Genomic DNA, 14947 nt, shown 5'->3' with positions numbered 1-14947 from the left:
CAGTAAACGTTAAGGAAATCAAAAATACAAAACTGTGAGAAACAGAAAAAAAAACAGCCTCAAAAACTGCAGAGCAAAAAATCAAACATTTCCTCGTTTTTTATGTTTTTTTTTTCTTTGATTGTTTTCATAGGACACAACAGCAAACCAAGAAAAAGTAAAGGATGCGGCACTAGACCCTTAAGGTCCGAACAGGCGGTAGTGATCTCCGTCTCAAGGCCCTTCAGCCAGGAAGTGCAATGGGAGGATGGGGGCCAGCCAACCTGTGCTTTCGCACACCCTTCCTGTTTGCCTTCTCCGGATTTCTCCAGGTACCCAATTAAAGCTGGGTCGACTCTGGCTGAGCTTACTGAGTCACGCCACATACCAAATAATTGGGTGCACTAGGATTCAAACCCTTGCCCTCTCGGACAAAGGATCTTAAATCCAGCACACCAACCCACTCGGCTAGGACGGCTAGCTAATTAACACAACATCAAGTTCATTATAAATATGTTTGCTTATATCCAGCAAAGCGGCTGCGGTCAAACAAAAAATAGGACACCTCCGAATGGGATATAGAGGTTTCAAGAAGATTTAAAGGAAGGAAACACTCCATAAAACAGTTCAAAGAGCGAACAGAGGGACGGAGCAAGAGCTTCCGCAGCGTTAGTAGCCTCAGGCAGCTCTTATTGATCTCAAAACAAAAAAAAATTGTTAAGGTAGTAATTTTCAATCGTTTTGGGGGAGGGAGGCTACGAAATAATTTCGGCAGAGAGGAGTTGATACCGAAGTAAGATTTTTTTTTTTACATACACTATGTCCCACACTATGTTCACGGAGATAAGTATTTGCTAGTCTACTATGCTTAGCGACCGCTATTACTATTCACCACAAACGCGATAACTGTCACTTGCAGATTATTTTGGAAGAGCCCCCCTCAGCTCCCCGCTTTTTCTTATATTATAATCAACATCTGCATAAACTATTTAATTGAAAGCTGTATCTAAAAGAAAATAAAGACAAGACATTTCATTTTTTGCTAAGCAAAAACAATACTTAATATCTCTTACTTCTAATATAAAACTATAAACTCAACGCAGCACTAAGCAGCCTAAAGCAAACACAACAAAACTCTGTGTCAGTTTATTGGCTACATTTACTTAAAGGCACACCACCCGTACAGGGACAAGGGTCCCGGGACAGGTAGGTTAGAGCCAGTAAACCCCGGAGTTTTGGTGCAGCCTTGACACAAAAACGTATCTCTCGTCACACGAACTGGAAGCAAAATGTACGTAACAAGTAATAATGGCGAGGGAAAAGGGTACGCGTGGGAATGGGAGAACTCAATAAATTTCGACTAAACTGTTAAACTAAAAGTATTTTTTAAATATCTAAAATCATTCAACTACATCGAATTTCATCTAAATGTTAGATTATATGTTCATTTGTTACATTTTTAGGCAAATTTTAGGTAATTTTTTAGGTTCTCTAGTTTTTATCTGCAACAAAACTAAAGTGAAATGTCAATGGCTAAGAAATATTCACTAGGCTTCCAAATTCGTTTCGCTTTATACCATTTATTTGTAATACCATGAACAGGCATTGATTTTTATTTTTTCCGAGAATACTGCTGCATTATTATTGTGCTTTTTCATGTTCCAGTATATATTATTATCAATATAATTAAAACATGAAACATCTTTTTTTCTCTCACCTCTTTTTTCACCTCTTTTTTAGATCCCATCCCCCCAAAAAAGCACTGAAAGAGGAAAAAGGGGCAAATGCACAGGGACTAGGTCCAATCTGTCCACAAATTTACCACTTTATGAAGGTGCATGTTTTCTACAGTTTTGATCTTGCTAGTCGTCATGTAAAATTTATTAGAATTAACAATTTATCATTTATTTGATAGGTTTCTATAATTTAGTTTAGTCATTTTTCATCATTTAGTTTTTACTCATCATTTATAATTTATTTTTATTGTCAGGTATATTATTTATATTCATTACATGATTTATATCTATATTTTATTTATATTATTCATATTCATATTAATTTAGTTCACATAGTTTAAGTATTAAATTAAATAATAATATATCAAATTAAATATTATGTTTAATTTAATTTTATTTAATTAACTTAATTTACTTAGTACATATTAACATTCATATTTATATTATTCATATTCATATATTATTTTAGATCATTATTCATAACTTATAATTTATATTCATATATTCATTATCAAGTTTATAGAATTATAACGATTCTGAAGCACGTTGAAAAAAAAGAAAGAAAATAAATGAGTTACTTTAACAGCTTTGGATTTGAAAAATAAAATGTTAGACTCATTAAATAATTAAGTGCTTGTGAACAAATCAGTATTAGATTTCGATATTATTCCTTCACTATTAAATAGAATTATTTTTTACTTTTAAGCAATCCAAAGCGGTCAAGTTTCCATTTAAGAACACCTGACCCTACAACGGTAACGAAATAACGGTAAATAGTATATAATGTAGTATATTACAGTATATAATATAATATAACGAAATAACGGTAAATTTCGTTACCGGTAACGGTAACGGAATTCCTCAAGAGACCTTATTAGGCCCCCTGCTTTTAGCACCTATGGTGAATGCAAATATGGTAAATGAATATGGCTCGGTGCAGATTTCCCTGACAGATTTAATTCGTTGATGATTTGTTTAACGTTGGCAATACATAACAAAATGTGTCCTATTTAAATACGTAACAAGTAGCGAAAATACGCGATAAAAGAAAAAAAGAAGAAAAACAACATGAAAATATGTTTGTCAGTAAGTCAAACAGGGAACAAATAGATACTTCAGCAAAGATTTCTGTAAAGCCGTCTCAAAAAAAAGAAGAAGGTTTCGAAAAATATCAGTAAACTTTAAGGAAATCAAAAATACAAAACTGTGAGAAACAGAAAAAAAAACAGCCTCAAAAACTGCAGAGCAAAAAATCAAACATTTCCTCGTTTTTTATGTTTTTTTTTTCTTTGATTGTTTTCATAGGACACAACAGCAAACCAAGAAAAAGTAAAGGATGCGGCACTAGACCCTTAAGGTCCGAACTGGTGGTAGTGATCTCCATCTCAAGGCGCTTTAGCAAGGAAGTGCAATGGGAGGATAGGGGCCAGCCATCCTGTGCTTTCGCACACCCTTCCTGTTTGCCTTCTCCGGATTTCTCCAGGTACCCAATTAAAGCTGGGTCGACTCTGGCTGAGCTTACTGAGTCACGCCACATACCAAATAATTGGGTGCACTAGGATTCAAACCCTTGCCCTCTCGGACAAAGGATCCTAAATCCAGCACACCAACCCACTCGGCTAGGACGGCTAGCTAATTAACACAACATCAAGTTCATTATAAATATGTTTGCTTATATCCAGCAAAGCGGCTGCGGTCAAACAAAAAATAGGACACCTCCGAATGGGATATAGAGGTTTCAAGAAGATTTAAAGGAAGGAAACACTCCATAAAACAGTTCAAAGAGCGAACAGAGGGACGGAGCAAGAGCTTCCGCAGCTTTAGTAGCCTCAGGCAGCTCTTATTGATCTCAAAACAAAAAAAAATTGTTAAGGTAGTAATTTTCAATCCTTTTGGGGGAGGGAGGCTACGAAATAATTTCGGCAGAGAGGAGTTGATACCGAAGTAAGATTTTTTTTTTACATACACTATGTCCCACACTATGTTCACGGAGATAAGTATTTGCTAGTCTACTATGCTTAGCGACCGCTATTACTATTCACCACAAACGCGATAACTGTCACTTGCAGATTATTTTGGAAGAGCCCCCCTCAGCTCCCCGCTTTTTCTTATATTATAATCAACATCTGCATAAACTATTTAATTGAAAGCTGCATCTAAAAGAAAATAAAGACAAGACATTTCATTTTTTGCTAAGCAAAAACAATACTTAATATCTCTTACTTCTAATATAAAACTATAAACTCAACGCAGCACTAAGCAGCCTAAAGCAAACACAACAAAACTCTGTGTCAGTTTATTGGCTACATTTACTTAAAGGCACACCACCCGTACAGGGACAAGGGTCCCGGGACAGGTAGGTTAGAGCCAGAAAACCCCGGAGTTTTGGTGCAGCCTTGACACAAAAACGTATCTCTCGCCACACGAACTGGAAGCAAAATGTACGTAACAAGTAATAATGGCGAGGGAAAAGGGTACGCGTGGGAATGGGAGAACTCAATAAATTTCGACTAAACTGTTAAACTAAAAGTATTTTTTAAATATCTAAAATCATTCAACTACATCGAATTTCATCTAAATGTTAGATTATATGGTCATTTGTTACATTTTTAGGCAAATTTTAGGTAATTTTTTAGGTTCTCTAGTTTTTATCTGCAACAAAACTAAAGTGAAATGTCAATGGCTAAGAAATATTCACTAGGCTTCCAAATTCGTTTCGCTTTATACCATTTATTTGTAATACCATGAACAGGCATTGATTTTTATTTTTTCCGAGAATACTGCTGCATTATTATTGTGCTTTTTCATGTTCCAGTATATATTATTATCAATATAATTAAAAAGTTAACATTTAATGTTTTACGACATAGGTAAAATATATTAAACCCTTAATGAGAGGATTCTCATGCTCTAATTGACGCCACACAGTTCATACGCTCACAACTTGACCTTAAAAAACTGTATTGGGCTTATTTTTGGATTTCTCTAAGGCCTTTGACACGGTCGATCATAGTATTTTAATAAGTAAACTAAATAGTTACGGTATTTGTGGTGTTCCCCTTGTTATTAATTATGAAGATTCCCATATCAAGATTCCCATGGTACATCGGGCGCCAGTAAAAAATTAAGGCCGAGGAAGGTTCAGTAGCTTGACTTTAGTTCAGCAGATGGAGATTGAAGATAGAAACAGTGAGCCCTAATTCTTACAGAAGACGTGAATTCTATCAAGCAAAAATGATCACACAACGTCGCTATAAGAATTCTGGTTAGTAAGAATGATAGAAAGCCAAATTCCCCGAATTCTCTGTAAAAAATATCTTGAAAAAAAAAATCCTTTGAATACCAGTCTCGAGTGGTTTCTAAGCTGCATTTTTTTTTTTTTTTTTTGGTTTTGGTTTTGAGAGGTAGTAGTGAGAGAACTGTGATAATTAGTTATAGTTTGGTTTATTAGTTATGAGTCGCACTAAATTGCAGGAGGTTGTGACGAGCCTTTTTTCTCCTGTTTTCTTTCTTTTGTGTTTTATTTAGTATTGTTTTCTATTTTGATAGTGATGTAAATATAGTTTTTTTTTAAGGGCGCATAGCCTAAACAAGCTTGCTTCTGGCAGTTGATGTATTCATTTGTTTAATGTAAATAAAACCCTTTCTAAGTTAATAAGTTAATCTTAAAAAAAATTAAATAGTAAATGTGTCATAAGTCAAAAAAAAAAATCGTTACGCCTTTATTCTATCGTCATTGCGTTAACATAGCGTACCTTTTTTTCGTTAAAAACTGCATTATCTCTTTGCACTGAGAGTGGATTTTCATTTTTTTGCCTTGCTTTTACTACGTTCTTCTTCTGAAATTCAGCCCTTGGGTCCAAATTTGGCTTCATTCCAGGCACGTGAGAAGGAATTTTTTCAGGGAAGGGGTATACAAAACAAATTAGGTTTGGTAACTTGAACAAGAAATATCCTGAAATTCAGGAAAGTTTTCGATTTTAGGGGAACGCAGGCCCCAAGGAAGTCCCGCCCCCTAGTACATCCCTGCTCCTTTAGGCTTCAAATGAATTTTTTGGTGAGTAATTTGCTTTTGATCTTTTTCTTCTTCTCACCAATCATGTTTTATTTTGACTACAACATGGCACCAATTTCAAACATCCACCTGCACTTCTTTTCTTCACAGATATTAGTATTTAATCTGAGGAACACTTTTTCAACACAATTCAAATGCTCATCATTATCAATAAGCTTTATAAGATTTACTCACCAATGAGTTGAGGGGCAGTTTTTCTTCCTTGATCAGTCATAGAATTGTCATAGACGTAGGTGACGTTATAAACAGCATCTAATTTATCTTTGAGACGATCGAATATCATGTATGCGCCCCGGTATCTGGGGGTCAAGTGATTCTCAAGAACAGCCAGTTTCTTTTCTTCGGCTATTTTTCTGGATTTTTCTATGTTTGGAATGTCTACAGGATCAAAGAGAGTACCCTCCGGAAATATAACTACCCACGACTGAAAGGGCAAGACAAAACGTATAAAAGACGTTTATAAAACGTATAAAAGACAAAACATAGAAGACAAGAGTATAAAAGGGTGCGTAGGATTAAAAAATGAATTATAAAAAATAAATACAAATTGAACAACATTATATATTTATAAGACTTATATCATATACAAATATAACAAAGTATCTTATCCCACAAATAATAATAATTATAAAAATATAAATTATATCATATAAAAATATAACAAAGTATCATACCACAAAGTATCTTATCCTCCTCGATTAGTAAATTAACTTTATAATAACATTTGTATGATATATTTTCAGTTAGATATTATTTTCTCTCTCCGCTCATTTTCTTAAATTTTGTATCAAAAATTGTCCCAGGTGTTTTTTTCCCAGCGAGATATTCATTTCAATCGAGCAATGTTATTCTATCAGTGGCCAACACTTACAATATCATATCGATTACTATTTCTCGTGAATTTTATAATAAATAAAAAGAAAATAAAGGAGATCATTGACCTGGGCTCAAATAATTTTATAACCACATATTTTATGTTTTGACCACAATCTTCAGGCTCTGCTACTCTCCAGTCCTCAAATCTCCTATTATTTAATTGTTAGTGTATGCATGTTTATTGTATTTATGTGCCTTAGTTCTATACAATGAAAATTAAAAATATTTTAAATGTAAATTAGTGCCAAATATTTGAACTTTTAACTCCCCTTTCGGCCACTTTAATTACCCATGTTTAATTATGTCGTGTAACAATAAATTCATTAATACCAGCTCAGAAACAAGGATTTCAGTTATTTATTTATCATTTTAAATTCTTTTCAACTAGAATCATTTATTTTAAACAAGATATACTTTCATAGGCATGGCTCAAGCATGATCTTTAATTCCATGCTTACAACTTAAGTCAAATACAACAAAAGCTTTTATGCTACAAATACTACTTGACCAGGTACCCTTTGCATCAAGTCACAGCTAAGATAATTATTATATTTTATATACATGTATACAAGTGTTGTAACTATGATTACGATGCTGAAAGCCACAGTATTGAGGTCAAGTATTGAGTGTCAAGTGTGGCTCTGAATAGCGGGTGCTCCGAAATGTTGAGGAACATTTCGGAGATTAGATTAGGAAGGAGGAGGAACATACGTAACTGTGTTGGCCTCAGACGGCTTGCTGCTGTGGTGAGTTGTTAGTAATAATAGTAGTACAGTCCTAGATACTCATTTGACTTACTGTATATCAGTGAAAAAGCTGTACGAAAATTATGTTTCAATCCCAATTTCTAGGGCTATAACAAAATAAAAGTTAGGATGGCTATGTCACATTTCATAAATGAAGGACGACAAGTTTCCCAAAATCGTACTTTTTGGCCATATATCTAGGGCCAAACAAAAGCGGGACGTCCAAAAAATGGGGTGGCAAAAGATAGTCAGAAAGGATTTAAACGGAATCAGAACATTATGAGAGAGAGTTAACAGAAAGGTTACCGGTTTTGAACCCTCCCACTGAAATTTTGTCTGACAAAACGTGACAAAATGCACATAAATACATTTTTGATACCTCTTTTAAAGTTCTTTGTACCTCCCCCCACAAAAATCCAGGATATGCCCTTGCAAATGAAAAAAAATAGCCTACGCTTCATTCAATCGAGCTTATTCCAGTTATTGACAGTGATTTACTGATTCGGAGGGTGCCTATGTGACAAGAACGAATCCATCTAGCCTTTACGGAAATCTGTTTCGTCGAAGGTGGTCAACAAATTCTACTACTATTATCGAGTACGATGTTATGAAGGATGGCAAGTGTCAGTTGTTGCTTGCAAAATGGATTTAGGAAACTTACTTACTGTACACTGTTCATCATTTATGCAAGCTTTACAGCCCTGATGAAAATGCTCTGCTATTGGCTCTCTAGAAGAGGAAATCTGAACTAGGAATGCAAAGGCCCCTAGAGATACGGGAAAGAGTTTCTTAGGGTGAATTAAGGCAGTTAATGAGGTTTCTTGCAGACAGATAACGTCAAAGTTCTCGTACAGATCGTCAATATAAGCATCTTTGTCTTTTGCGCCATTGATATTGTGCAGTATGATTGAAATTTGTAAAGTCATTTAGAGGCTTGTTGACTTGCAAGACCACGGAGAACGGAGCATGACATGCTAAAGAACACGTGTTCACCATTGCAATTGACACATTTTGGTGCGGCATTGCATGGATTTTCTTTCGTACTAATATGAGGGCCGGCACAACGAGCATACCGCTACAATTTGTGAAAGACCGAATCATACAATCCTCTGGAACACCTTTTATAATGGCCGAATATTTCTTAGAAATTTCTTTGGTCAACGTGCCAGCGAGAATGACAGGAACAGATGCCCAGAAGTCTTCGGTAGCAGACTTATCAATATTTACATACTATTCATCGTGAACAGGGCGAATACTGGAAACGCACTTGAGAGACGACAATAGTGGTTGAGTGCTGATTAGAGCCTGCAGGTTCTGGTAACTGAGGGTAATTGAGGCTATAATTGTCCAACTTTGCTGACACAATTTGAACAAGCTGATGAACTTTGGAAACATTAGAGGCTAATTGTGAATAGGGCACAGCCAGCAACACTGGAACTTCAGCTGGAAGTTTAATCACATAAGTTGGCATAGTGATGCTAGCTTCATCACGCTTCTTCAAAAGATCGAGCATGTCCTTAATATTACTGGTTGCAGACTTTGCACCACTGCGACGAGGGGGGAATTTCATCAGGCGCAAGTTTCGACAATAGATCAGCCTTAGCTTCAACTATTTTTGGTGAGGCAAAAAAGTCCACTCCATATTCAATAATTTCCTTCTCAGAAATCGAATTCAGCCAAATACTTTGGACAAATTTAACACAGGCGAATAGATAAGCTCAAAGTCATTCACCCCCTCCGATTGTCCGCTAATACTTGGCATTTTTTCAAGGCACCTATTATCAACCACCACAATTTTAAACCGTTCAGATTACAAATATAGGTCACTGTTATATGTCACAACAATCCCAAGCCAATTGTTGCGAAATAATAGAAGGTCACTGAATTAATTATGAAGCATAGGTCAGGATCATAAGTCTATGATCCCAAGCCAGTTATTGTTAAATCTTAAATTAATTCACTTAAAAAGAATCCTACTTATTAAGTGATGTTCATAAAGTATCCGATTTTAGTTGTTCTCACATTGAACTCTGAAACAAGACTGAAAATGTTTGGTACCCTCTTTTAAATTTCAGCTCCTCATTGGTTCTAAGCTAGAGTAGCTCCTCTTGTAATATAACATTACCCGATACCCTTTCATCAAATGGATTTATGATCCATGGTGGTATTTCCATCGTCAGAAAATCTTCAAATCGGATTTTGAAGTCATCATACAGGACAATTAAATGTTGAACGTATGTCTGAATACCTTCATCAAGGTATTCTACCTGTGACAACTTAAAACTGGGAAAATTTGAGCCGACTAATATTTTGCTTCACATATTTCAATTTTCCAACATAAGCTGAAATTAAACCCTTTGCTTTTATTAAATTGAGACTGTCCCCTTGAAATTGTAAGTTAATGTCATTAAATTTTTTGAAAAAATCTATCAAATACGCTATGTCCGCTTTCGAATTGATCAGGTTTGCTCTTAAATCTAGATCTTTACTTTCCAGAAACTCTAATACTGGATTCAAAAATTGAGTAAAATCATGTTAAACATGCACTCTTCGATAACCAGCGTACTTCAGTATGTAAGAGCAATCATTTTAAATTCTTCACCATTTTAATCGCACAATTGTGCAAATAAACGCGTATTCAATGCATTGCTTCTTATTTTGTTAACTGCATTAATCACAAACTGCAGTGATTGGTGCAATTTCTCACTGTTGTCGGTGGATGACACAGTGAATTGAGTTACCTCTGGTACAATTTTTTTAAGATGGCTTATTAACCCACGAAATCGCCCGACCACGGCAGGAGCTCCATCTGCTGCTGACGAAATAACGTTTGTGAATGGAATCGATTTTTCCTTAAAAAAATCACTTCTGTAAATAAATATTGATTCACCTTTCGTGTCTGTCTTTAAAGTTTTCGCGAATAGTATTTTTTCATAAATTTCTTCATCCATAGCAAATCGAAATGTGCTAATTTTAACGTTTCGTTACTAGGTAAAGTCGAATCTTCTAGTTGAACAGTAAAATAAGATGTTTCCAAATTATTACCAGCAAAACTTTCAATACCAGAACTCTTTTATTCAATCACATCCTTGTACTGTACTGTTGTTCAAAGGATATTCTTTTGAGTATCCCGAATGGAAATCTGTGTAGAAGAGAGTTTTCATAACCTCTTCAACAGCGGGTAAAATTAACTGTTTTCCAATGGTGTAAAGTTTTCCAGATTTCGCAATAAGTAATGAGATATTGTAAGATGCTCGCAAGCCACCATCGTTTCTTTCAGACGTTGAAGCAAACATACTGTGCACAGTGGGTCTCTTTTCATATTTTTCCTTCAATTTTTGAAAATATTCCAAAATTTTTATCTATTTTATCAGGATGACACCTTCTTAGATGATGAACTTGGTTGCATAAAAGGCATATGGGCAACCACTTGTCTGCTTTTGATGGTAGAAAACCAAATTTTATAAAATCAACAATGTATTGTCCACATTACTTTTTGGATTCAGCCATGTTTTGTATCAATTACCTACCTATACATTAAAAAAAACATTGTTCTAATAAATTTATGGCGGTCTTACTTAACAGGATATGGCTATTTGAACAGAAAAAGAGCAATGTAATTAATAAATTAATTATTGCAATGAAATAAGCAAAGAACCGTAAGCAAACGTATTCTTTATATTAAAAGAGATTAAATCAATGATATCAACAAGAGATTTAATTGAGAACGACACGGATGATTCTATATTTTGTTTTTTTAATTGTAAAATAAATTGTTAAATACTAAATCAGAGCCATAAAGTTATAGCATATGGTCTGATGTTATTAATTTCTTCCGACACTAAGAAACACAAATATTGATTCACTTTACTTTTATTTTCAAAAATTCAGAAACAAATAATAAATGTTTATCCTTAGAATTCATAATTATATTGGTGAAGAATCAAACACGTTCATGCAAGATCGCAAACCCAATCACCACAAGTTATATTTCGTTCATTTGCGCGTCTGAACAAGCGTTTCGGAAAGCGGTGACGGCAGCGGCAGTACTTTGCACGTCTTGACATGTTGTAGTGAATGTAAAATATGCAAGTTTTTACAAGTAACAGTCGCTGGGCTTCTTAAAATAATATAGGAAGTCAAGCCAACATTTTAGTTATTCACTATCGGAACCAGATAAAATTATGTGGACCCCCTTTTGCTAATTTTGAGCCCACATTTTTTGTCACACCAACTTAGAACCCCATCAAGCTTCCAGTGCACCCCTGGGGGTCCACCTGGGCCACTTTGGGAATCGAAACTCTAAAGCCTACTGCGTCATAGGTGCTTCACTGAAAACGAATTATATTACAAATATTTTCTTTCCAGTTGGCGCTGTCCAACTCATTGACAGGTAGTTTTTATAATTTGAAATAATTTGAACTGGTCTATTTTGGACAAAATGAAAATCTCAAAAATTCGATCAGATGCATTTGGGGAAAAGATGGTTGGTGGGGGGGGGGGTTGAGCTAGTTGCCATCAGATTACTTTCAACTCTCAGAAAGGGAACTCCAGCTTTCGATTTCTAGTCATTCCAGTCCCCTCGGAAGGTTACCTTTTCCGTAAAAACCATAATGTGCCCCGGGCATAAGTTACAACCCTTCGCCCGGGCTAGGAGGGGGGGGGGTAGTTAACCCCAAAGTTTTTGTTATCTGATTGTTGGACTATTTCAAACGAAATGGCTATCTCAAAATTTTGATTAAATGTATTTGGAGAAAAGAAGGTGTGAGTAAGAGGGGGGGGGGGGTAGATGTCCTGCGTTCACTTTTGACTCTTAAAAGGGTACCTACAACTTTCAATTTCTAATCAAATGATCCACCTCTGACATTTATACGACCACTACTTATATAATAACCTCATATTCTCCTGTTGAATAACTTCCAACACTTGCCCCCTGGCCCTGAGGGGTTGTGTCAACGCCGACGTTTTTGTTATTTTATATTTAAACTGTTTTGAACAAAATGGCTATCTCAAAATTTTGATCGGATGCATTTGGTGAAAAATGGCCTTGCAGGGGTGGGGTTCTAGTTACCCTCCGATCACTTTTTACTTAAAAACGGCACTAGAAATTCCGATTTACAATCGAATGAGCCCCCTCTGAAGTTTATACTACCCTCCCTTCTAATCCAATAAAATAAATAATTTCCAATCCAATAAACCACCTCTGAAGTTTATAGAGGCACCCCTTCCATAAAAAAAACCCCACATATACCCCAGGGCATAACTTACAACGCCTAGCCCTGGGCCCTGGGAGTGTGGGTTGACCTTTGAATTTTTGTTATCTGATCTTTGAACTATCTTCAAAATTTTTATCGGATGCGTTTGGGGAAAAATGGGCATGGGGGCTATTTGCCCTCCGATGACTTATCTCCTAAAAAGGGCACTATAATTTCCGACCGAATGAGCCCCCTCCGAAGTTTATACTACCATCCCTTCCGTATGAAGTGCCTCTGGGGGAAAAATAAATACTAGAGTCTTATGATCTTGGGGTTGGTGGGGGGAGGCTAGTTGCCATCGGATCCCTTTTGACTCTTAAAAAGGGAACTACAACTTTCAATTTCCCTCGGAGTCCCCTTCGAAGTTTATACGACCACCTCTTCCATAAAAACCTTATATGTCACCAAGCATAAGCTACAACCCTTCCCCCAGGTTCCGGGGGGGGGGTATGTTGACCCCGAAGTTTTTGTCATCTGACGGTTGGACTATTTCAGACAAAATCACTATCTCAAATTTTGATCGGATACATTTGCGGAAAAGAGGGTGTGGGGAGGGAGTAGATGCCCTCTGATCACTTTTGATGACTCTTAAAAAGGTAACTAAAACTTTCAATTTCCAATCAAATGAGCCATCTCTGATGTTTATACGACCACCTCTTACATAAGACCTTATCTGCCCCGAGCATAACTTACAACACTTCCCCTGGGCTCTGGGGGGGTAGTGTCGACCGCTGAGTTTCTGTCATTTGATCTTTAAACTGTATTTAACAAAATAGCTATCTCAAAACTTTGATGGGATACATTTGGGGAAAAAAGGGCCTACGGGTGGGGGTGGGGGGCTATTTGCCCTCCAGTCACTCTTGACTCTTAAAATGAGCTCTACAAATTCCGATTTACAATCGAGTGAGCCCCTCCGAAGTTCATATACCATCTCTTCCGTAAAAACCTATGCCCTCGGGGCATGATTTACAACACTTGCCCCCAGGTTCAGGGGGGCTGCGTTATCCCTGGAGTTTTTGTTATATGATCTTTGGTCTATTTTGAACAAAATGGTTATGTAAAAAATTTGATCGGACGCATTCTAATAATTCTAATCATTTGAGTCCCTCCGAGGTTTATACGACCATTTCTTCCATATAAATTTTATATGCCCCCATGGCATAAGTTACAACCATTCCTCCGGGCTCTGGGGGGGGACGTTGACCCCGAAGTTGTTGTTATCTGATCCTTGAAATATTTCAAACAAACTAGCAATCTCAAAATTTTGGTCAGATGCATTTGGAGAAACAAGGGTGTGTGTGTGTGGGGAGGGGGGGGGGGTAGATGCCCTCTGATCCGTTTTTACTCATAAAAAGACAACTAGAACTTTCAATTTCCAATCAAATTTGTAACCTATGAAGTTTATACGACCAACCATTACACAAAAACCTTATATGCCCTCGGGGCATAACTTAAAACACTTGCCCCAGGGCTCTGGGGGTTTGTGTCGACACCGGAGTATTTGAACTATTTTTAACAAAATGGCTATCTGAAATTTTTATAAGATAGATTTAGAGAAAAGGGCGTGGTGAGGGGGGGGGGCTAGTTACCCTCCGATCTCCTTTGTCTTTTAAAAAGTGAACTATAACTTTCAATTTCCAATTAAATGAGCCCTCTCTGAAGTTCATCCCTTCCATAAGAACCATATATGCCCCCAGTGCATAACTTACAACGCCTACACCCGCGCCCGGGGGGGGGGTTGTGTTGACACCGGGCTTTTTGTTATCTGATCTTTGAACTATTTTTAACAAAATGGCTATCTCCAAATTTTTATTGGATGTATTTGGGGGAAAGGGGAAGGGGGGGGGGGCTAGTTACCCTCCGATAATTTTGACTCTTAAAAAGAGCACTAGAACTTCCAATTTCCAATCGAATGAGCCCCCTCTGAAGTTTATACGAACACCTCTTCCATATGAAATGCCTCTAGAAAAAACCAACATTAGAGCCGTATGGCCTTTACTACAGGCAACGCTATAGCGGACGACATTCTAAAGTTGAATAAAACTATAAAATTTTAAGTGAACAATATGCTTATATTTGACAAAAATTTATCATTCGTATTTGTCACATAGCCACCCTCTAAAAATCGAGATATATTCAGTTTTTCTTATGCTGTTCGTAATCTTAATCTTAAATCTTGACTCTTTATTTTGTATGGACTCTTTATAACGAATGTTATATGGACTATATGGATTCTTTTGGACTCTATATGAACTATATGGACTCTTTAGAAACGCATGA

At 36.3% G+C, this 14947-nt stretch overlaps 1 protein-coding gene across 2 annotated transcripts in view; it reads right to left on the bottom strand.

Annotated features, from left to right (window-relative positions):
• Positions 1-14947, bottom strand: part of LOC148941061 (1-acyl-sn-glycerol-3-phosphate acyltransferase epsilon-like) — a 68661-nt gene that overhangs the window by 15410 nt on the left and 38304 nt on the right. For both annotated transcript variants that reach the window (XM_089105241.1, XM_089105242.1), the window contains exon 5: positions 5965-6214. In XM_089105241.1, the coding sequence (XP_088961367.1) occupies positions 5965-6214 (250 nt within the window). The remainder of the gene's footprint in view (positions 1-5964; positions 6215-14947) is intronic.

Source organism: Artemia sp. Qi Xiang Cuo, chromosome 19 (genome assembly GCF_049724085.1).
Source record: "Artemia sp. Qi Xiang Cuo chromosome 19, ASM4972408v1, whole genome shotgun sequence".
Taxonomy (NCBI): domain Eukaryota; kingdom Metazoa; phylum Arthropoda; class Branchiopoda; order Anostraca; family Artemiidae; genus Artemia; species Artemia sp. Qi Xiang Cuo.
The sequence above is the reverse complement of the archived record's forward strand: the minus strand, read 5'-3'. Positions and strand labels throughout refer to the sequence as shown.